The 23,977-nt window shown below is 50.5% G+C and overlaps 1 protein-coding gene and 1 non-coding gene across 26 annotated transcripts in view; one reads left to right on the top strand and one right to left on the bottom strand.

The window, feature by feature from the left end:
* MEGF11 (multiple EGF like domains 11) overlaps positions 1 to 23,977 on the bottom strand; it is a 380,714-nt gene that overhangs the window by 35,094 nt on the left and 321,643 nt on the right. For all 25 annotated transcript variants that reach the window (XR_004348290.1, XR_004348288.1, XR_004348292.1 and 22 more), the window contains exons 11-13: positions 4,561 to 4,681; positions 3,432 to 3,595; positions 2,234 to 2,336 (exon numbers count right to left, since the gene is read on the bottom strand). Coding sequence is in view for 19 of the 25 variants with exons in the window: in XM_032621461.1 (XP_032477352.1) it covers positions 2,234 to 2,336; positions 3,432 to 3,595; positions 4,561 to 4,681 (388 nt within the window). In the remaining 6 variants the exon portion in view is untranslated. The remainder of the gene's footprint in view (positions 1 to 2,233; positions 2,337 to 3,431; positions 3,596 to 4,560; positions 4,682 to 23,977) is intronic.
* LOC116750054 lies at positions 16,659 to 16,766 on the top strand. Its single transcript, XR_004348797.1, has one exon. It is a non-coding gene; the product is annotated as a U6 spliceosomal RNA (small nuclear RNA).

Here is a 23,977-nt window from a genome sequence, read left to right as displayed (position 1 = left end):
TGCCAAATAAAGACTCGGTGATGGCTCGAGTCAATAAATGCTAGCTGAATGAATCAATGGTTCCCCTTTACAATGCAATCCAGTGTCTCCCATCCTGTTGGCACTAATGTCCTGAGACCTTGGGCAGCTCCCTTTCCTCATCTGTAGCATAGGAGGTTGGAGCGGAACATCGTCAAGGTCTCCTTCACTTCAAGGGGAAAGGCCATACATGGTTATAGGCCAGCTTCTTTCAATTTATTTCAATAAACACTGAGTAAGCACCTACTATGTGCAGGGCAAGGTGAATTAGATATCATGCCAGTCAAGAAGTGTGTGGCTAAGGGGGGCAAGGGGAGAAGACATGTACGTGCTTAGAGCAAAGAGAAACAAGTGTTCAGCCTAGGCACAAGCAACATGCCAGGGGCTCAGTAGTCAGCAGTGGGTGGGGAGGGCTTGCCGAGCAGGGGGCTGGGGCCTTTACCCTGTGCCCTCACTGTCTTTCCTTGGTTTCCTTCTGCTTGACAAATCTCAGGACATCAATTGCTCCTTTGAAACGACTTCAGGACCACGCTTGGGGAAATTAGTTTTAGAACAGCAGAGACCTTGCTGAAAGGTTGTCCATCAAAGACATAATTTTTAAGCACCAGATGTCATTGAAATCTTATCGGTTCACTCGAAATTAAGGCAATGAAAAATTAAAATGGATTTCCATTTGGCTCCAGCTAAGAGTCTAGGGTGCCAGTAACCAGTGTGGAGCCTAGCTCTGTACTAAGTGGCAGGGCAAGGGAGTCAGGTCGGAGATGCTACAGAGGAAGCAATGTCCCCAGCCCTCAGCTGCTCAGAAACTTTCTGGTTGCGGAGAACAGAGGTTGCCCAGCAGCCTGGTGTGAATTATTCATGTGAGGACCTACACTGTCAGCAATGCCTGTATTTCTTTCTCCTTGCTGTCCACCACTTTGGGAATGGCCAGTGGGTTCATTCACATAACATTAACACTGTATTTGTGGCTTACACTTACTGAGCACCTATTACGTGCCAGGCACTGTTAGTGCTTACAGGTATTAACTCATCTAAACTTCAAAATGATCTTGTAGTTATAAGGATTATAATTATCTGCATTTTATGGATGGAGGATTCAGGCCCTGAGAGGATAAAGGACTTGCCCAAGGAGGTCTGGTGCCAGCTCTGTGTTCTTAACCATTTCTCAGTGTGTGGCAGGCAGTGGATACAGTGGTGAACAAGGCAGATGTGGTCCCTGCCTCTGATGGTCAAGGTGGGAGGCAGATAATAAACAAATCGTTACTCAAATCAGAGTTCAGTGACAATTGAAGTAAGTACAGCAAAATGCTGTGAGAATTAATTAAAGGGGCTCTTTCATAGTCTTGGCCAGGTTGGGGAGGTGGTAGTATCAGGGGGAGAGAGCCTTCCCAGAGGAAGTCATCTTTACGTCGAAATATGATGGATGAGAAGGTGTTATTAGGTGAAGAGAAGGGGGAAAGAGTGATCTAGGCAGAGGGAATGCACATTTGAGGCCTGGAGTCAGGGAGGGTGGTTGGCCCAGGTGGTGGAGTGAAGTGAGTGATGGGAGGGCGCAAAAGAGAGGTGGAGAAGTTGGGCAGGGCCTTACAGGGCCATGTGGACCCCAGGTCACTGTAAGGATTTTGGACCAGTGTCTTGGGAAGCCATGGAGGCATCCTGAGCAGGAACTGATGTGAACGGATCTGGCCACCACGTGCAGAGTGGATGCAGCTGTGCAAGAGGGGAGGCCCACGGAAAAACGGGAGGCCGAGGCAGTGCCTGCTGAGAGATGGTGCTCAGTGGACGAGGGTGGTGGCAGTGGCTGGTGAGAAATGGATGGATGTGCCATCTATTTAGGAGGTGAGCTGCCAGGACACATGTAGGGGCCAGGAGTCTGAGCCTGGGCTAAGGAGAAAGTTCCCTGTCCACCTCTCCACCATATCCTCTGCAAACACAGGTTGAGCACCCACACCTCTGTCTGCATTTTTTTAAAACTGGTCTGTCCCTAGCCCTTAGAACAGAGCCTGCACATACTAGGTGTTCAATTAATATTTGTTTACTCAAAGGGAATGAAATGGAGAACTGAAGCCCAAAGGATATAAAGAAAAGGTGCGTATGTAGGAAGCAAGAAGAAGAAAAGGTGAAGGAAGAAACGAAGGAACAGTCAAGAGAAGCAGGAGAATACCAAGAGCTCAGTTTCACAGGGCCAGGATGGTGGCATGGCAGAGGGGGTTACCTGTCCATCCGGCTAGGCAGCAGCAGTGGCCTGTGACGGGATCGCAGCCATCAGCATGGCTGCAGTCACAACGCTCACTGCAGTTCAGCCCAAATGTGCCATCCTGTGGAGAGAAGGGGGAGAGAGAAATGACGAGACCTAGACCCTCAGAGGTTCTCACACTTCTTTTGGATGTTGATGACAAAACTGAGCCACTGCCCAACAAGGATGAAGAGAAACTGGGGCTGGAGCACTGTGGAGGCACTTTTTATAACTGGGGACCCAGTGAAGCTACTCCAAATAATTCTTTGGCTGCATTATGAAGAGTGTGCAGTTTGGAAGGAGGGAGGTGTTGGTCCTGCCCTACCTCTCAATGGTCAAGCTCAGAGAGCTGTAATGATCATTAATTAAAATTGTAAATGAAAATGCACCTTGCAAATTTTGAAACATTGATCACATGTGAGGAATGACTATGATTTTTTCTTTGTGGGTAAGAAGGTGGCGGTCAACATTTGTTGTGTGCTCATCAGGTATCAAGAGTCTCATATAATTCATTTCTCTTAATCTTCACAACGACTCTGTGAGATGGTTCCATTATATTCAAAATTTAAAGATGAGGTGAAGTAACATGCTCCAGGTAACACGGCTAGGATGAGGCAAAGGCAGGACTGGAACCCAGGATTGTAGGATTCATTCAACAATATCCTATCAGTTGGTTTAACTTAACTTGTATCTTAGACTAAGATCCAGGGATTAAGTCTAGGTGGGTTATTACTGGATAATGCTTGGTTTAGTCCTCCCAATCTTGATCATAAAAGTATAGACTGTTGGAACCAGAAAGAAGCTTAGACGTTATTATCAAGGAATGGCAACTCTGATGGATTAGTAAGAGCTGTCCTGTAGCACTGTGTCAAGAAGGATTCTGAAGCTGCATCTGGGCTCAGGTAAATGTGCCAGAGTCAATAATGTTTCCCAAGAGCACCCAGGGGAAAGTGAGGCCACATCACCGTATCTGCTAAGTATCTGTCATTTTATAGATGAGAGGGCTGAGGCCAGAAGTAGGACAGAGAGGTTAGAGCTAGGGCTGAGACCTGAATCCAAGTGTCCCACCACCTGGTCCAGTGCTCTTCTCTGTGCACCTCTGTGGACAAAAAAAACTACAGGGAAAGGGCATGGGGGGCTGAGGGGCCCACCCTGTCCTTCCCCGCCCCACACTCACCGGGCAGGGCAGTTCGCAGTTGTCCCCCAGCCAGCCAGGGGTGCAGAAGCAGGAACCATCGGTGGGGCTGCAGGCCGCCCCATTGGCACAGGTGCAGCTCTCGTTGCAGTTCAGGCCCCACGTCCCACTGGGACACGGCAGGGTGCAGTCGAGGCCCTGCCACCCTGAGGGGAGGGAACGAGGCTGTCACCTCTCCATCTAGGCCCAGCATAGCTTTCTGCCCACTCCCCCCAGCTCTGTACAAGGCATCATACCCAAACCACCCCTTCTCTGATTGCTAGGTTAGAACACACATTCCACATTCGGAGTCCACTCAGAAACACAGCAAGGCTGTTGAGAGAGCGGGGGCTAGAACCTGGGTCTCCTGCCTCCCGGTTCTCACTGTTTTTGCCATAGGTGGGTGATCCCACCTGGGACAGGGAACCAGTGGAGGCGGAGAGGGCTATCTGTGCCGAGGGTATACTCAGGAAACTTATCTCAGGGCCCTGTGTTTTGGTGATAGGCTGATTTCCCATTCTGAGGCTGGTTACTGGCTTGTCTGCCCTCAGATCCATTTCTCCCCTTCTCCTGCTCTGTTCTGTATCCCAGGGGGCTGACTCCTGCAGCTGCTCCCAGATGGGCTTGCCAGTGGGAGACCTGGCCGGTGATGGGAGGGCGGGAGCAGGAGAGATGCCAGGTATCTCCTCTTCCTTCTCTGCTATGAGCAGGGCCTCTGGTGGTGGCTGTGTCTCAGTGCTCCAGCACCATCTTGCAGCCCCTCTGCCCACATCCCAGCTCCCACCAGATGGCCCTCACTCCCAGGCTCTGGGAACTCCACTTCCTCTTTGGAGTTTCACCCTTTCACCCTGGAAGTGGTAGCAACTCTGGGAGAAGCTACTACTTTCTGGGTTGCTCATGTTCCCTTGTAAGTCCTTTCAGCTCTTCTAACACTGTGGCAACAAATCCCCTTTATTACATTCCTGCTGTTGAAGTCCCTGGCGTGGGTCTCCTTGGCTGGAACCTGACATATAGGCTCCCCGACCCTGCATGTGGGTGGGTGGGGCAGGGGCAGCCCAGACCCCTCAGCTGGCAGCCCACCTGGGCACTGTGCACATCTGAGGGGATGGGATTGGGAAAGAAGGCACATTACCCTCCTTGCAGGTGCAGGAGCCATCTACTGGGGAGCAGGTGCCACCGCTGTTACAGCTACAGACGGATGAGCAGTTGGGGCCGTAGGTCCCTGCTGCACAGGGAACTGCACAGACCTCCCCCTAGAAAAGGAGGAGGGGAATTTTGGGTCAGAGGTTGCCCCATGCTGGGTGGTTGTGGCAGGTAGAATAATGCCCACCCCCGCCTCCCCCCCCACCATGTTCTAATCACTGGAACCTGTGAATATGTTACCTTACGTGGCAAAAAGGACTTTGCAGGCGTGACTAAGGACCTTAAGACAGAGGAAGTGTCTTGGATTAGCCAGGTGGGCCCAAATCACAAGTGTCCTTATGAATAGAAGATGACCAAAGAGGTAGCCTCGAGAAGTCCTCCATCTGCCTGCACTGACTTTGAAGATGGAGGAAGGGGGCCACAAGCCAAATAATGCAGTGGCCTCTAGAAGCCAGAGGCCTCATTTTACAGCCAGCAAGAAAACGGGGACCTCAGTCCCACAACCCTAGGAACTGAATTCTGCCAACAATCCAAATGAGCAGAAAACAGATTCACCCCTAGAACCTCCAGAAAGGAACACAGCCTGCTGACACCTTGACTTTAGTCCTGTGAGACCCATACCAGACTTCTGACCCACAGAAATGTAAGACAGTACATTTGTTTTGTTTGAAGCCACTTATGTGCTAATTTGTTACAGCAGTGATAGGAAAGCAATACAGTGATCCTCACTATTTGGGGGAGGGGTCAGGCCTCCAGACCACAGCTCTAGGATGGGCAAAGCCCTCAGGAAACTTGACCCCTGAATCTGTATTAGGTCACAGCAGCATGGAATTTAACCCTCTGCCTCTCAACCAATCTTATTTCTCACCAGCAACCCCCTGACGCAGACAATAATATCCTATCCCTGTTTACCCGAACCTCAGAGAAGTTAAATGTAAATTATAATAGCTAATGCCCATTAAGTCCTTTCTCAATATCCAGTACCATGCATACATCATCTCATTTAATCCTTATAAACCTTCAGCAGATAGGAACTAATGCCTCAGCATTATTCCCACTTAACAGATAGAACAATTGTCAGAGAAGTTATGGAATTCAGCCCAGGTCATGGAGCTAAACATGGTTGATCTCTATTTGAACCAAGGCTGTCTGCTTAACCATTCTGTCACCAGGTGTCATACACCAGCTTTCCTGGAAAGCATTCTCTGAGATGGAGACTAGCGAGCTTTTAAATTTTTAATTAATTTTTGCTGTGTTGGGTCTCCGTTTCTGTGCGAGGGCTTTCTCTAGTTGTGGCAAGCGGGGGCCACTCTTCATCACGGTGCGCGGGCCTCTCACTATCACGGCCTCTCTTGTTGCGGAGCACAGGCTCCAGACGCGCAGGCTCAGTAGTGGTGGCTCACGGGCCCAGTTGCTCCGCGGCATGTGGGATCTCCCCAGACCAGGGCTCGAACCCGTGTCCCCTGCATTAGCAGGAAGATTCTCAACCACTGCACCACCAGGGAAGCCCTTAAACTAGTGAGCTTTTGAGAATAACCACTACGAGGGGTAAGGGAAGCAGGACGGGCAGAGGGAGAAACTGAACTGAGATGCAGTTGCGACAACGTCCTCAGCTGATCTGCCAGGAAGCTCTGCAGTGGGTTGGTCCTTAGAATTGTCCTGCCAGAGGACAGGGAGGGAGGGCTTCCATACCCCGGACCAATCCACTGCCCTGGGGAAGGGGTCATGACTTCAGGGGAATCCATGCTCTTTGACTGAAGGCAATTTCTGCAGAGGGACTCAGCTGGGAGCCACTAAGTTTCCTGCAGCTAGAAGGAAGGGGTGCCTCCATCCATCCTGAACCGTGAATCTGGGTGACACCCTACAGGATCCACTATACCAGGCCTCCTTGGGTGGGCTATCAGCTCCAGTAAGGAGTTCAGAGTGAGGACAAGTCACAGAGCCACCAGGAATGGGAACTTGAGAGGCCTTCAGGGGTGGGAGCATTTAATCAGAGAAAGTGGGGTAAAGGCTATCCAGGTGGGAAGAGTGTGGACAAAAGTACAGAGGAATATGAGAGTTGGGAATGTTCTAGGGGTAGCAGGAGGGGGAGTTTGTGTAGGAAGGGGCAAGGGAGATATTTAAAAGAGGTGTTGGTAGCCTTGAATGCCAGGGAAGTAAGTTGGGGCTCTCTTCTCAGAGTACCCAGGATGTGCCTTCCCCACCCAGGAACCCACGCTGGGACTGTCTATATGGTCACTGGATGTTGAATTCCCACTGTCTCCTGCTAGGGACCATCTCCAGCCAGCTTCTCATGTCTTGCTCTGAGGTTTACTACAGGAATGCTGACGCATGGGGCAGGATACCTGGGCCTGGGCCCCACTAGCTGTGTGACACTGGACAGATTACTGCCCCTCTCTGAGCCTCACTTCCAGCATCTGTGAAATGAAAGCCTTGAAGCAGGGGAGCCCGGGCAACTGGCCTCACCCCCATTTAGGTCACAGAGAGACCTTATTATGGCCCTTGGTGAAGAGGCTCTTCTCTAGCCCTTGTCTCCTGTCCCACCTGCACAGGCTGGGTCAGGGAGGAGGGTCTGGGAACTGCAGAGTCCTGTACCAGAAGGTTCCATGGTTCCCACTCTTTCCCCTGCCAGTTCTTGGCAGACCCTGACCAGCTGGAATCTGTTAGCGCTCCCATTACCCAGAAAATTCTAACTTCTCCAGGACTATAAATAGCCCAAAAGAATATGTTTAAGCTCTGAGGGCCTTGGCCGGGGTGCAAATTGCGTGCTCAGTTTATGATTTTCTCTGTGTGAGTTTACTTTAAGAGGAAGGGTTTTCTCTCCTGGCATCCTCATTAGTGTCTCCAACCCCGGTCCTCCTAGGAGGCCTCAAGGGGCCTGTGAGTCCAACTGTGGGTCTGCTGGTGGGGCTCAGAGAGGACTGACCACCCTGCCCTGCTCTAGGGGGCAAGATGCAGAGCACCCACCTCGAGATATCTGCTCTCCAGAAGGCTGCACCAGGGCCCATTTTCTCCCAGTGTAGCCTGTGCACGGATATGGACAGTCAGCTTGGCCTTACAACAGCCCTGGGAAGCCCCCAGGCGACAGGACTTTAGCTTCCCAGAGAAAGAAGTAGAGACAGAGAGGGGCAGGGACTTATCCAGGGCCCCATGGTGTATCAGTGAGGGCGAAGGAGAAAGGACCAGATCTTTCCAGAAAGGTGGCAGAGCCCAGTGGTTAGAGAATGGAGTCTAGTGCCATCCTGCCTCCACTACTTATTCAACGTATGACCTTGCACAATTTACTAAACCCCTTGGGGACTCAGTTCCTCCATCTGTAATATGGGAACAATAATGCCCCTACTACATAGGACTGTTCAGAGGATTAAATTAGTTATAGATGAAGCAGAGAGAACAGTTCCTGGCAGGTACAAAGCACTGTAAGAGCTATTATTACTACAAAGAAATAGTATCTCTTACGAAAAGAATACACAAGACCCTCAAAGGTTTCAGCAGAAGGCATCTCTGGAGGAGGGATCCATCTCTCACTTGATGAACAAAGGCCGGGCCCTGTGCAGGAGAGGAGGGCTGGCGTTCACATGGGGCACGTGACCTCACGTCCCCAGGTTCACCCTCCTGCCACCTCCTCCAGGCTGTCTCCCTGGTTCCCCTCGTCACAGCTGAACAGGCCAGACTTTTCCCATGGTTTTGGGGGATGGAAGATGACCACTCACTGAGGGGCTACCATGTGCCAAGAGCTGTGTGTTCCAAACACTTTCCATTTGTTAGCTCCTGATGGCAAAAAATCCAGATGGGGAAGCGGGCAGCTTCTACAGGATACAGTTCTGCCCTGAAGGCCCAGTACATCTCCCGCTCGTCCAGCTCGCTGTCCTGACCCGACCAGGTTCAAACCCCTCAGTAAGCACAAGTACTAACAGTGAAACTTTCTGTCAAATTCCCTACCTTCTGGCCTCTGATCTGCGGGTCTGTGTGTGTCGCTGATTGGCTGTCTCTGGTGATGGACATGCACAGCAAGACAATAATCAGCCTAACTTCTCAGGTTTAGACTTACAGCTCCGCCCACCTCAAGGTGTCCCCTGGCCAAGGTCTGGCGATTCCCAGGTTGCCCGTGTGCCAAGCCCCCCATGTGGCCATTCTCTCACCCACACATCTTCCCAGTTTGGTGCACCACGAACGGGCCTTAATCACGATGGCCTGTGTAGCATCTGAGCCTACAGGGGTATTTATGTCTACACTTGCTTAGGCAGTCAGTGTACACATCTGTGAGTCTCTGTGTCTCTGTGTGTGTGTGTGTGTCTCTGGGGGCACCTGTTTATCCATCTGTGTGGATTTGGGTATAAATCTGTGACTCCTTCCTCGTCCTTGTCCTTCCCTCCTGCTGTGTTTCCTCCCCAGACTACCTGTCCGGCCCTGGTGGGAACTGGGCGCACCAACAGCCACCACCATCCTAGCACCGTGGGGCTCCGGGTTAGCTCACATGCCTGCCTCCGCCCTGCGCTGTCAGCTGAGGGAGCCAGGGATCTGATTTTATTCATGTCTAGATTCTCAGGGCTTAGGACCCTGCTGGTGCATAGATGGGCCCTCGATAAATGTTGTTTAATTGAAATGAGATGCTTGTGTGTACATGCTGGCTTCTACCATGGATAGGACCAAAAGGACTGGGCACCTTCCGTATGCTTTCTCTCTCATGCCAGGCAATTCACCAAATGTTTGTGAGTGGGGGCCAACTCTGAGCCAGCCCTGGGAGTGGGCTCCAGGGACACACAGGAGCCTGTGACCCGCTCCAAGGCAATGGCCACGCAGGGACACTCATGCTTGCATCTAGATGTGTTTATTTGTCCACTTGTTTACTGTCTGTCTCCCCAAGTTAGACTAGAAACTTCATGAGAACAGGGACCTTATCTGTCTTGGTTACCCCAGTATCCCTAACTCAGTACCTGGCACAGAACAGAAGTATTCTATGAATACTCTTGGACAAATGAGTGAGGGGCCCTGGTGGCCGGGGGTTCTGTGGCTCCCATCACACACAGGAAGCAGAATATTGTCTGGTCTAAGGAAGAGTCCCATGCTACCACACCAACTCTGAGCCTCCCTGGGGGCTCTTGTGCAAAGCGAAAGCCAGGCCAGATCCTGGTCTATGGTTCCATGCCCCATCCTGCCACCTCCTACCCAAACCCTGCCCGGCCAGGCTGAGGGTCAGAAGTACAGCCAGAAAATTACCCTGTTGGCCTCGAGTGCATCCACTCTGGAAGACAAGACCCTCCAAGCTGAATAGGATCTCAGAGATGATCAAATTCATTGCCTTCATGAGAAGGAGACTGAAAGTCAGAGTGAGCCCATGAGGCAGAACTGGGACTTATCTACCCTCTTCCCCCCCGTCCAGTGCCTGGCCCAGACCAGCCTTGAATCCACGTCTGTTGATTTTTTCAGATTCTGGAAAAAAGGACAGGATGAGAACCCAGGGAAGTTGGGGAGTCTGTATTTGGCATCTCACGTGTTTCAGATAGCCTAGCACCTCTGCTCACTCCCTCAATTAAGGCCCTTTATTGAAGCTGTTCCCCAAGATCTCCATCCAGAATTCCTACACACCTTGCTGCTGGAAAACAGCTTTCTCTTCTGATTGACTGATGTTCATACTAGGTAACATACAGGCCTTGGTTTCCTTATCAATTATATGTGGCTGTTGAAATCAATCAGTCTCCCCAACTTTTCACCACCAAGAGCCCTTGTTGGTATCCTCCCCCTACAAAGCTCTCTCAGTTTGAGAGACACCGCTGTCACTGTGTGCTGGTGTCTAAACAGGTGCAATTTGGCCAGTGACCACATGCCATGTGATGCAGGTGGCAGCATCCTATCCACCAACCATGACCTAGAAATTCCTATGATATCACCTATAACCAATCAGGGCTTCTGATTAGCTCACGCTAACCTGGGAGATCACATAGAGTTAATTTAATTCTAATTAACAGCAGAAGAAAAACCGTGGTGTTTTAGTGAGCTTTGTCACAGGTAATGGGAGACTGCCTGTAGGCTTTGTGAAATGTTCAAAACCACTCCTGGCAACCTCCTGCAGCCTCTGCACGTGTCTAGCTGGGAACCACTGGCTGGATCATGTCTAAGGACCTTTTAGCTCTCTCTGAGCATCTTCTTGCATGCAGTAGGGGTCTTAACCTGAAGGAGTGAGGAGTGGTGGGAATGCAGGGCTGGGGTGGGGAGCCCTCCTGGAATCTAAAAGTCACACCATCTGGGTGGCCACCTATTCTGCTAATGTGCGGCCTGGGACTGGTCACATACCCGTTCCTATCAGTGGGGGGACAGCTCCTTGTGCCAGAGCTGGAAAGGATGTTGGGAATCACTTGGTCCGGCTACCTTGTTTTACACGTGAGGAAACTGAGGCCAAGAGAGGGAAAGTGACTTGCCCAAGGTCACACAGCCAATGCTAGGCAGAGATGGGTTTGGAACTCGAATCTTCTGGCTCCCATTTCAGCAGAGGATGCTAAGATCCCAGATGTGGTGGAACTCTGGGATAGCCTACGCAGCCCCTGCTCACTCACATCGACAGCACGCTCACCACCTAAGCGCAGAGCATCCAGAGGACATGGCCCTGACCTTGAGGAAGGGCCACCGGCCAGGCCCAGACACTTTGGCCCTTTCTCAGCACCTGGCAGTTGATATCTGGGTGTTTTTATATTGCTATCTATCCCCATTACACTTGCATAGCCTGCCCCCCTCCTCCAGCCCAGGAAAGGGAGCCCTCCACTTCCCACAGGGGCAGGTCCCGGAGGTTCCAGCTTCTGCGGAGGGAAGCCTGCCAGTCCTGCTCAGTGTCTCCATTCTGTGAATAGAGGATGGATGTGAACTCCTCCTCCCATCCAAAGGCCTGCTAATTATAGACGCAGCATAGGCTGTTAACATTTTGAACTTGATTTGAAAGAGCTACTGGCAGAACCCCTGGAGCTGGTCTCACTAAAGAGATGCAAATCTCCCCTCCACCTGCCTTCTTTTTTGTTTTTTTTTTGCGGTACGCGGACCTCTCACTGTTGTGGCCTCTCCCATTGCGGAGCACAGGCTCTGGACGCGCAGGCTCAGCGGCCATGGCTCACGGGCCCAGCCGCTCCGCGGCATGTGGGATCTTCCCGGACCGGGGCACGAACCCGTGTCCCCCGTATCGGCAGGCGGACTCTCAACCACTGCGCCACCAGGGAAGCCCTCCACCTGCCTTCTTGTACAATGTGGCAACACAGGCCCAGACCCCGGTGGGTAGTGAGTTATATGTACTATTAAATTTGTTTCAAATGTTGTTTACTGAATTTTCTCCCCTGCAATATGCTGCTTTGTAGTTTGGCCCTGTTTGGGAAAATTAATCAACAGCTGGGTTCCTTGTGTTGATCATCCATTTTCCTTGCAATGGGCAGGAGATTAATGAGTATTTTTTGGAGTGAAAGAGGAGGAGGATGGAAAGTGGTTGACCCTCCCTCACACAAAAGGGGTAGGCAATTGTGCAAGTTTGTCTCAGGGTCCCCTTAAATATGTTCTGTGGGTAGAAGGCAGTGTAAACGGAGTGGACTGTGTTCTTTAGATCCAGGCTGAGGTAGTGGGCAGGCTCAGCAGGCCCGTGGGAACTCAGCAGAAAGGACTCTGGGACAGACAACCAGGGAAGTCGGCCTGGCCCCCATGTCTTCTTGCTGGAGGAGTAGGGATGGCTTAGGCAAGAAAGGGCCCTGGACCTGGGGTCACAGTACATGGGTTTAAGTGAGGCAAAGGTACTGGCTCACGGTGACCTGACTTCATTCGTTCACCCATTCAATCCACAAACGCCTGTTGAGCATCTACCATAGGCCAGGTGCCGTGACCGGCCCTGGCCTCACTAACCATCACGCTAGACTAGGTGTGACCTAAGGTCCCCTTCAGCTCCTATATTCTTTAACTTTCCCCTGCCCTTCCACTTCCAGAGCAGGTTTCCCTGTTCCCTGTTCCTTTGTGACACGTTACACAATTGTGATGAGTTAAAACAAAATCAGCTCTTATTCACTAGACTGTAAGTTCCATGAGGGTAAGGACTGGGTCTCTTTTCCTCAGCCCTATGGCCCTGGCCCTAGCATGGTGCCTCCACCACAGTCAGTGCTCAGTGCCTATGGGTCGAATTAATTCAGTCATTCAGGGAATGTTTTTGAAACACTAGTATGTGTCTGACACTGTGATAGGCCAGGGGATACTCCGTGAGCGGAACAGAGCTTGTCCCTACTCTCATGGAGTTTACCCTCCAGTGGCGGGAGCGGGGTGAGGCACAAGATGAGGCTGTGGCACGAAAGGGCTCAGGCTAGGCCTCTCCCTACTTCCAGATGTTCTGCAGTGGCCTCCCCAGTCCTCTGGTGGCTCCTCTTCCCCTCTTCTCCCGTGCTATGCCTAGAGTTTCAGGGCCACCAACACGAGCTGATTTAGGTGCCCAATGGCACTTCAATGCCAGAAGCACACATGTGGAATGTGCTTTACTGTTTACAGAGCCCCTTGTCAGGCAAGCGTCTGCTCTTTGCCAAGCAGGGAGCCAGCCCTGGGCTGCTACATTCCCCCTGCCTACCCTTCTTGGTTACCGCCACTCCCAGCTCTGAGGGCTTAGGCAGTGGGAGCCTCATTTGTGATTTCCCAGGGAGAAAGAGTGACACGCGGTCCACGAGGCAGAGAGAGAACAGCTTGGACTGCATGCCAGCCACAGAGGCCTCTTCAATGCAGAGCAGACCTCACTGGACCTAATTAGTGTGTCACTGATAAAGCAGCAACTGACAGTGGATGCATGTTGGGGAAGAGAAACTCTGCATAAGGCATGAGGAACAGAGGGCCAGAGAGATGAGAGGGAGAGAGGGACGGAGGCCACTTGTCACATCCATCCCCATCCCTGCTTCCCTGTGCCAAGGGGGTAATGCTCAGGGCCTGTGCGGCTGACTCATTCTGCCTGGCTCCCCTGGAGGACAGGTGGAGAAGGGCTGAAGGTTAGGCCTGGAAACCCTAAGTCTGTCCAACATGAGTAGGCTGTCAGTGACCTGAGGCTGTGCACTGCACAATTCTAGAGGTGCCACTCATATGGCAGTCACTACAGCTTGTGTATATATTCCATCAGATTTTTTGCAGATGTCAGCAGAATGTCTTGAGAAAGGAGTGTTTTCCCCTAATTTGCACAAATATGCTATATAAATTCGACCCCTCAAGAGGTCTCCCTAGAGGAGCTCAGACACCTCCTAATAGTTCCCACACAGATACCAAGACATTTCAGGAAGACCTGAGACACAGTGAATGTGGCCAAAAAAGGACATTTGGGATCAAGTTCAGGCCTTGTTCACTTAGCTGGTAAACTAAGCTGGTAAACCAAGCTGGGGTCCTTCTGGAGACTTCGATGGGAAAACCAAGTTTCTTTTCTCCTCTGTGTTGATGCCCTTGTCCCATCTGTAGCCCCTTTCTCTTCTCCAACCATTCCCTCCCCTGAGAGCCTCTCCTGAGCTCCAAGGAGGCATCACAGGCTAATAAGGGCTTATTGAACACTCTTGAGAGGTATCTGTATCTTATCAGGAGGCTCTCAAGTCTAAACTCCCTGGAAATGTTCTTGCATGCTGGGTACATGCATAGTGGGCAGTCCCTGGAGAAGGGGGAGCAGGTGTGGGCAAGACTCTGGTCCTTACTGTTGTCCACGCCCCTTCACCCCAACAGACAGGGCTGACCCTTGGCTTAGGACAGACTGACCCATCCCCAGTGCTGGAGATAAGAGGAAGGAGACTCAGATTTTTAACTGCCCCCTTGGTGCTAGCCTGTGCCCGGCACTTTTTGTTCCTTGTCTCCTTTTGTTCTTATAACAGCCCTGCAGGGAAGGAATGACTTATCTAGAGAGAGAGCCATCCTGGAGAGAGGCCAAAGCGAGGCTGGAGGGGTCAACTTGCCCTGAGTCACGCTGTGGGAAAGGGGCCAACTGACTCCACAGTCCACTCTTTCCTCTAGACCTGGCTGCCTTGACTGCAGACAGGGCAGCAGTGACAGGGACCCCAATGTCCTGAGCACCTAATATATACCAGGCCCTGTAGTCAGTGCTTTTCTACACATTTGATGTTAAATATATGCTGACAGTGGAGGCAGGAATGGCTAATAGGGGCTTTTGGAGGGAACTCTTAGGGGGCATTTGTATCTTACGTTACGAGGCTCCTGAAGTCCAAAGGCCTTTAAGGCTTGAAAGAATAAAGCTAACGTGGAATAACAGGTAGTGGGAGCGAGTGTTAGACTGGGGATTGTGCCAACATCCATCAAATACTGTATATCCTCTGGAAGAGAGAAAGCTGGTTACACTGATGGTGATGGTGATGGTGACACTGCTGCTGCTGGCGCTAATGATGCCTGGGGATGCTCGCAACAGCGCACACACAGGCCGGCCTCAGCTCTCAGTTAAGAGAAGGGAGCTTCCTGTGACAGCTTCACTCTCCCGCTTCTGCTCCCCCAGCACTGAGCCCTGTCAAGTGCTCTGGCAGCTCCTGAGTACCTGGGAGGTGGGGATGATTGTGGCCACGGAGGATCAGGACATCTCTCGCAGGCCTTCTGGGTCCTACTCCCTTAGCAGACAGAACGAGGCTTCCCTGCAAAGCCTGGGCTGGAAGCTTCGGGACTTTCTGGGCAAACACTGACAGCATATGGCCTCAATCACTCTGCATTAGGTTTCATGATTTCCTTAGTGGTTTTAAAAAGTGCCGAAGAACAGTGGCTCTAAAGTGCTGGGAAATCCCAGACTGGGAGGGTCTTCACGAGCATTTAGAGGAGTGTGAGGGGAGAACATGGAGGGGGCGGCAGCTCAAGATGAGACTGGAGCATGGGAAGGGTGCAGGTGGGCCGCCTCCCTATTTCCAGATGTTCTGCAGGCTGTTTTTGGTGAGCGTGTGTGTGTGTGTGTGTGTGTGTGTGTGTGTGTGTGTGTGTGTGCAAGGAGTGGTACCCACTCCTGATGTATGTCATGTGAGTAATACACACGGGCCCTATGTATACCAGATGTACAAATGTTTTGCCTGCGTGGAAGAGCAGGTTAGGGATAGGATTTTGGCTTTTGCTGTCCCAGTGTCGTGGTTTGAATGGTAGCTTATAGGCCACCCCCAACCCCCGCCAGCCCACTACCCCATGCACGGTCTATGCAGCGTATGACTTTGGTGTGAGTGTGTCAGTGATGTGACAGCTGTGGGGTAAGCTTAGCATCTGCATGTCAGACATTGGGCTGATCCTGGTCACAGAGCCTCAAGGGGGGATTTGACCACAGTGGCTTTGCACGTGGCGTGCATGGCAAGGACACGCTGGGTCCACTTTGTGGGGTTGGATATATGGTGTGTGTGTGTGTGTGTGTGTGTGTGTGTGCGTGTGTACTGCAGAACCTAGCTCCTCTGGGGTGGTGGCTGGGAGGTGTGGGCCCAGGGCGGTGGCCTGCAGAGCCAGAGGCTGACTACGTTGACAGTGATAATGTCCCAAGTGGGAACCAGATTGTGGGGGACAGAGGGCCCTGCAGGGGCTGATGGGGGGTGTTACTAGAGTCCAAGCAAAATGTGGCACATTCATGACTTAGGGGACGCTTCTAAAGGACCTGGGAATTTGTTCAGTGAGATTTACTGATCATTCTCTGGGCAGGCCCGGGAGTGGACTGGGGTTAGGAAGCTGGCAGGATGGGGAAAAGGGACAAATCAGAAAGACCTGCCCTCCAGCAGTTTTCTGTCTAGTAGGACAGAATCATCCACAGTGTGTCACCAGAGTGGGTGTTCAGTGTCCTATGGATAGGTTGTGTCCCATAGGAAGAAAGCAAGTATGAGGAGATGGCAACTGAGCTGATCCTGTATGGATGCACAGGCAGAATTTGGCCAGGAGGATAGAGAGCAAGGGCATTCCAGGGAAAGGACAGACTGAACAAAGGTAAAGAGGAGACACTGTACATGGGAGGGTGGGTGTATCTCCAGGTTAAGGCAATCCATTTGGATTTTCCAGAGCACCACGGCTGAAGGGTAGCAGTGGGACAGGAGCCTGAAGGTCAGACTGGCCCAGCCAGGAAGGCTTCAAACTTTACCCTAAAGACAAAGGCAGGTGCTTGCTTCAGGCAGCACACGTACTAAAACTGGAATGATACAGAGAGGATTAGCATAGCCTCTCTGCAAGGAGGACACGTAAATTCGTGAAGTGTTCCATATTTTTCTATATACAGAAAGCCCTAAAGACTCCATACAAAAACTACTAGAACTGATAAATGAATTTAGCAAGGTAGCAGGATACAAGTTTAACATACAGAAATTGGTTGCATTTCTTTACACTAACTATGAAATATCAGGAAGGGAATGTAAACCAACAATCCCTTTTAAAATCGCATCAAAAAATAAAATACTTAGGAATAAACTTCACTAGGAGGTGAAAGACATATGCTGAGAACTACAAAACATTAATAAAGGAAACTGAAGATGATTCAAAGAAATGGAAAGATATCCCATGTTCTTGGATTGGAAGAATTAATATTGTTAAAATGGCCATACTACCCCAAGCAGTCTACAGGTTTAATGCGACCCCTATCAAAATACCCATTACACTTTTTACAGAACTAGAACAAATAATTCTAAAAGTTATATGCAACCATAAAAGACACAGAATTGCCAAAGCAATCTTGAGGAAAAAAACAAAGCAGGAGGCTTAACCCTCCCAGACTATAGACAATACTACAAAGTTACAGTAATCAAAACAGTGTGGTATTGGCACAAAAACAGACATATGGCTCAATGGAATAGAATACAGAGCCCAGAAATAAACCCATACACCTATGGACAATAAATCTTTGACAAAGGAGGCAAGAATATACAATGAGGACAATGGACAGCCACATGTAAATCAATGAAATTAGAACACACCCTCACACCATACATAAAAATAAACTCAAAATGGCTTAAAGACTTAAATATAAGACATCATAAAACTCCTAGAAGAGAACATAGGCAAAACACTCTCTGACATAAATTGTACAAATGTTTTCTTAGGTCAGTCTCCCAAGGCAATAGAAATAAAAGCAGAAATAAACAAATGGGACCTCATTGAGCTTATAAGCTTTTGCATAGCAAAGGAAACTATAACAAAACAAAAAGACAACATATGGACTTGGAGAAAATATTTGCAAATGATGCAACTGACAGGGCTTAATTTCCAAAACATACAAACAGCTAATACAATTCAATAGCAACAAAAACAACAAAAACCAACCCAATCAAAAAATGGGCAGAAGACCTAAACAGACATTTCTCCAAAGATGGCCAATAGGCACATGAAAAGATGATCATCATTGCTAATTATTACAGAAATGCAAATCAAAACTACAATGAGGTACCACCCCACACTGGTCAGAATGGCCATAATTAAAAAGTCTACAAATAGGGCTTCCCTGGTGGTGCAGTGGTTGAGAGTCCGCCTGCCAATGCAGGGGACACGGGTTTGTGCCCCAGTCCAGGAAGATCCCACATGCCACGGAGCGGCTGGGCCCGTAAGCCATGGCCACTGAGCTCGCGCATCGGAGCCTGTGCTCCGCAATGGGAGAGGACACAACAGTGAGAGGCCCGCGTAACACACACACACACACACACACACACACACAAAAAGTCTACAAATAATAAATGTTGGAGAGGGTGTGGAGAAAAGGGAACCCTCTTACACCGTTGGTGGGAATGTAAATTGGTATAGCCACTATAGAAAACAGTATGGAAGTTCCTCAAAAAATTAAAGAGTTGCCATATGACCCAGCAGTTCCACTCCTGGTCGTATACCCAGACAAAACTATAATTTGAAAAGATACATGCACCCCTACGTTCATAGAAGCACTATTTACAATAGTCAAGACGAGGAAACAACCTAAATGTCCATCAACAGATGAATGGATAAAGAAGATGTGGTATACAATGGAATATTACTCAGCCATTAAAAAGAATGAAATAATGCCATTTGCAGCAACATGGTTGGACCTAGAGATGATCATACTGAGCAAAGTAAGTCAGAAAGTGAAAGACAAATACCATGTATCACTTACAAGTGGAATCTAAAGTATGACACAGATGAACTTATCTACGACACAAACAGACTCGCAGACATAAAGAACAGACTTGTGGTTGCCAAGGGGGAGGGGAGTGGGGGAGGGATGGATTGGGAGTTTGGGATTAGCAGATGCAAACTGGTATATATAGGATGGATAAACAACAAGGTCCTACTGTAAAGCACAGGGAACTATATTCAATATTCTGTGATAAACCATAATGGAAAAGAATATGAAAAAGGATATATATATGTATAAGTGACTCATTTTGCTGTACAGCAGAAATTAACACAACATTGTAAATCAACTATACTTCAATAAAATTAAAAAAAAAAGACAAAGGCAGGTCCCTGAGAGCAGGCAAGTGACTCTGTGTTTCAGCCTATTTTAGGAACCCCTTCCCCTGAAGGCAGGCACCTGGGCCATTCTTTTCTGTTTGAGAGAGGTTGAGGGTCCAGACTCAGGCAAATCCAGTGGCTTATCGATTGTGGAATCATTAAAAAAAAAAGTTATAGAATGAATGCAAAGAAAGGCCAGAAGTTGAAACCTGAGAGGCTTTTACTGCGGAACAAAAAGAAATGGAGGAGGGGGACTTCCCTAGTAGCACAGTGGTTAAGAATCCACCTGCCAGTGCAGGGGACACGGGTTCGATCCCTGGTCCAGGAAGATCCCACATGCCGCGGAGCGGCTAAGCCCGTGCGCCACAACTACTGAGCCTGCGCTCTAGAGCCCACGCACTGCAACTACTGAGCCCAGGTGCTGCAACTACTGAAGCCCACGCGCCTAGAGCCCGTGCTCCGCAACAAGAGAAGCCACTGCAATGAGAAGCCCACGCACTGCAATGAAGAGTAGCCCCCATTCGCCTCAACTAGAGAAAGCCCTTGCGCAGCAATGAAGACCCAACGCAGCCAAAAATAAGTTTAAAAAAAAACCACGAAAGAAATGGAGGTGGGAAAGGCCGCCTCTACTGTCCACACTGTCCATCCTTCCCATCCCCAACTCTATAAATTACTCAAGTCTTTTAAAGCTGGTTTCCTCTGGGCCCGGAGGTGTCTCAGACAAGTTCTCATAGAATGCATCACTATACATAATACGGGCCTGGGATGTGCTCTCCATTTAAGAACCTGAGGCCTCGGGGGGCAGGTTTGAAGGCAGCTCAGTTCAGACCTCCCAGCAGGAAGGGAGAAGGTGGCTGAAGGCCTGGGTCAGAGCCTGTCTGGGGTTGCAGGCCTGGGGGAAAAGAGGGGAGCAAGCCCTCAGAGGGAGATGGGGCAGGAGGGGTTTGTCCTGGCAGCATTTGCCTGGCGAGGGGCTCAGCCTCCGGTTTGAGAGAGGGGAAGGCTGAGATGCTCAGAGTTGTGTAACCTTGCCATGACTGTGTCCTTGTGTGTAAAATGGCAACGGCGACATCTAACCGTGATACAGATGGGTGTCATGGTGATGACTGGGTGCTCTATCCACACCACCACCTGGGAAACTGACACTTTCCCTCAGCTCCTAGACAGATGTCTGGTTGCCCTATAGTTTGACACCACTTCCTAATTCAGCTCTCACGGTTGGAGCACCCCTGTGGCCATGCTTAAAGTTTCATTTTGGTGGGGGGCCGTGAGGATCACTCTGGGTTTGCCCACAGAAGGGGCAGGTCAGTGGCAGAAGGCTGCATCAAACCAGTGGGCTCTGGAACTTGACTGCTGGGTTCAGGTCCTGGCTCTGACACTTATGGGACCTTGGGCAACTTCTTCCTTTTCAGCATCATTGGGGTAGAATTAACAAACTCTGTGCAAGTTATTAACCTCTCCGTGTCTCCGTTTCCCTATCTCCAAAAACGGGGATTATAATAGTACTTTCTTCCAAGGGTAGGGGTGACGATTAAATAAAGTATTACATGTAATGTTCTTAGAACAGTGTCTGGCCCAGAGGAACTGCTATAAATGCTTTAGGCATTTTGATTATTACCCGTGGCCAAATTTGAGCCCAAGCCCACTGCAGATGGAAGAAAAGAAATTTAAGATTTACCCGCTCTGTGCCAGTTGGGTAGTGTACCTGTTTCATCCTTATACCATCCTAGGAGGAACTCCACGTGCGAGGTGAGCACAGTGGGACTCAAGAGGTGATCCTGCTGGCGAGCATGTCACCCCGCTGGCGAGAAGCAGAGCTGAGGTTCAAACTCAGGTTTCCTGACTCAAACCTCATGCTCTTCCCCCTCTGCCAGCAGCCCCCACTGAACCATGGGGAGTGATGGGAGCCAGCGTCGGCTGAACACCTACTGCATGCTGGGCCCCTAACCTGTGATGTCACCGTCTCCCCGCACAGGGTGTGGAGGTCAAGGGAGGCAGCGTTCCGTCACGGCCCTGCTCAGGACTGCAGTGACTCCCTCTTGTCTGCTGAGTTCAGCACCAGTGCCCACCTGGCTGCAGGGTCCAGCCTGCTCTGCTTTCACTCTTTCCTTTGGGTTCCCTACACCCCTGCTCACCGGGGCCACCTGTGCTGAAGGCTGGAGCACCTGGGCCCCGCTCCCCTGGGCCTGTCTCAGGGAATGAACACTCCTCAGAACTTTCAGGAGAGGGGAGAACAGTTACTTCGTAGTGTTTTTGGAGAGAACTTTTGAGATTGTTTTTTTTCATTTACCCCCATTGTTAGTCTTCCTATTAGCCCCACCTTAAAGTAATTTATTCATGACCTTTCTCTGCAACATTTTGCATTTTCCAGACGTCTTCTGTCAGGAGTCCCTTCCCCTCCTGGGGTCCGTAATTACTCTTGCAGGTGGAATTACTGGTGGTAAGGACTAAGCGGGGAGATGGCTGGGGAAGGGCCAGGCTAGGTGGGGCTTTGGGGCTTCAGGGCAGGGGTAGCAGGTGGGGAGTGGGCTCTTCCTTTGCTCCAGACCCACAGCCTTGGCGAGGGAGTTAGTCTGCGGCCTGGACCCCACTGCTCTCCCTCACGCCTCCGGGTGCACACACGTGGCGCTGCTTCTAGCCTTCCCAGCAACGTGTCTCATCTCAGCTTCACCCCAGACCGAGGATACAGGGAGCAGGGTTTGTGCCCCATTTTGTGGAAGACGAAGTTAGGCACAGAGAGGTGAAGGGGCGTGGGTCAAGTCGAACAGTGAGTGGGCGACCGAGCCAGGGTTGGGGCCCGGGTCTGACTCCCGGCTGGCCTCTGCTCAGCACTGACTGCCCCGCACGGCCGTCCTGAGGCGAGCTTGGCCTTGGAGCCATAAGCCCTGGGTTCTAGGCCCAGTTCGAGGTCCTGGTAGGTCAGGTCTTATAACTGCTCTGAACTGCAGTTTCCTCATCTGTGAGATACAGCTAACAATACTCGCCCCGCTTTCCTCACAGGAGAGCCGTGAGGACTTAACAAGCTGAGGTGTGAGACAGCTAGCTGGGTAAACTGTAAAGTGCCGCGCCACAGTAAGGGTGGGAGACTGAGGGTCCCAGCCACCTCCCCTTGAAGACAAAGGGCGGGAAGTCACTAGGTTCCAACTGAGAAATAAGGTAGCTAGCGTTGTCCCCTCTCCTGGGAAAAGGCCTGAGAGAGTGTCAAAGCTGGCTACTTACCACAGATCCACAGCCCTCTCCTCTCCAGACAGCTTTTGTTTGTGGCTCAGAGGGTAGGCTCTGGATTCAAACAGCTATAGGCTCAGCTCCTGGTGACCACGGACCAACTAGGGAAAGTTACTTCAGCTCTCTGAGCCTCAGTTTCCTCATCTGCAGAGTGGGGATCCTCACAGCCTCTACTTACAGGGTTGCTGCGAGGATTAAGTAAAAATAACGTATGAAAAACAGAGAGCCTGGCCTAGGGCCCGCCACGGTTCCTCAGTGCTCCAAACGTGGGCCACTGTCACCCTCACTCGGCCATCCACTTCCTCCAGACCTTTCAGGGAAGCTCCTCTGACTCGTGGCCCCGCCCCACGTTGTACAGTCTGCGGGGCGGCCAGGACTGGGAGTTGAAAAGGGAAGAAACACCATCATCGCCAGAGACTTGGACAAAAGGAAAACTGGGAGTGTTTAAAGCATGGACGCCTCAGACCTGCCCCGAGAGCTTCTTCTGCTGCATGGAGAGAGCTGCAGGGACCAGGCCTGAGACCCAAGCCCCGGCTCCGGACCCCAGTGATGAGGGCAGTGATAAAGACGCAAGGAGCACGGCCGGGAGAGGGTGGTGTGACAGGGGGATCGTTTATTTTTTAGAACAGAAGAGTCAGCAATTTTCCCTAATAAAGCTACAAACCATGGAGTCCCAGAGGGGGAAGGCTGGACTCAGCCTTTGTGACATAAAACCAATTTTCCCTATTTTGCTCTGTGGATTAATTGCCAACGTGATTTAACACTCTGGTGACACCCCTATCCCTCTCTGCCCTGGGAAAAATCAGTAGGTGTCTGCTGTGGGGACAGCGAACTCATGAGATGGAGGTGAAGGTGGAAAAAGCATCTGACTGGGAGCTATGTCACTTGCTTCACGTCCCAGTTCTGCCAATGATTTGCTGTGTGACCTAAGTCACTTTCCCTGTCTGGACCTTGGTTGCCTCCTTTGCAAAATGAGAGGGTGCACCAGGGAAGCACTGAGCGTTCTTCCGAGTCTGCCACTGTAAAGGGTAATTCTCATTTTGTGCTCCCACAGACCAGGAAGGGCAGGCATTATTAACCCATTTAACAGGTGGGAAACTAAGGCTCAAAGAGGCTGAGTACGTTGCCTAAGGTCACACAGCTACAGAGCGGAAGACTTGGGATTCCAATCCAGGCCTGTCTGACCCCAAAGTCCATGACCTTTACCTCCAGTAAACACAAGGAACCTTGACAATCAGTTATTGAACATTCAGTACATGCCAGGCTTTTTCCTAAGCACTGTGCATATTTCATCTAATTCAATCCAAAGGATAACACTAGAATGTAGTGCCATTATTTCCCATTTTATAGATGAAAAACTAAGGCTTGAGAAGCATAAGGAACTGGGCCAAGGCCATTCAGCAGAAGACGACGGAGCTGGGATTTGAGTACCGGACTATGTATGTCTGTGTATGTGTTTATAGTTTTGGATCATTTCTGCTACTTTGCACTACCTGTGCTCCTCTGCTCACACGGGCATGGCAGCTAGAGAGTGAATTCCTCATCCCCAGCACAGCAGCCAGGAAAATCTTTTACTATAATAATTAGGAAGCTAGTCAACGGTGGGGTGGTTAGGGGATGAGAAGCTGGTTTTCTAGGCAGGGGGCTAACAGTCTGACCTCAGTGTGATGAAGAACGAAACAATTAGAACAGGAAATGCACACACATTATATACGTCACCTGGCTCTAATTTTCAGTCCACATTCTCTTCTGGCCCCGCAGCTGCCCTCTCTCCCTAGTTT

This window comes from Phocoena sinus, chromosome 2 (assembly GCF_008692025.1).
Source record: "Phocoena sinus isolate mPhoSin1 chromosome 2, mPhoSin1.pri, whole genome shotgun sequence".
In the NCBI taxonomy this organism is placed as follows: domain Eukaryota; kingdom Metazoa; phylum Chordata; class Mammalia; order Artiodactyla; family Phocoenidae; genus Phocoena; species Phocoena sinus.
This window is presented reverse-complemented; position numbering and strand designations above follow the sequence as displayed.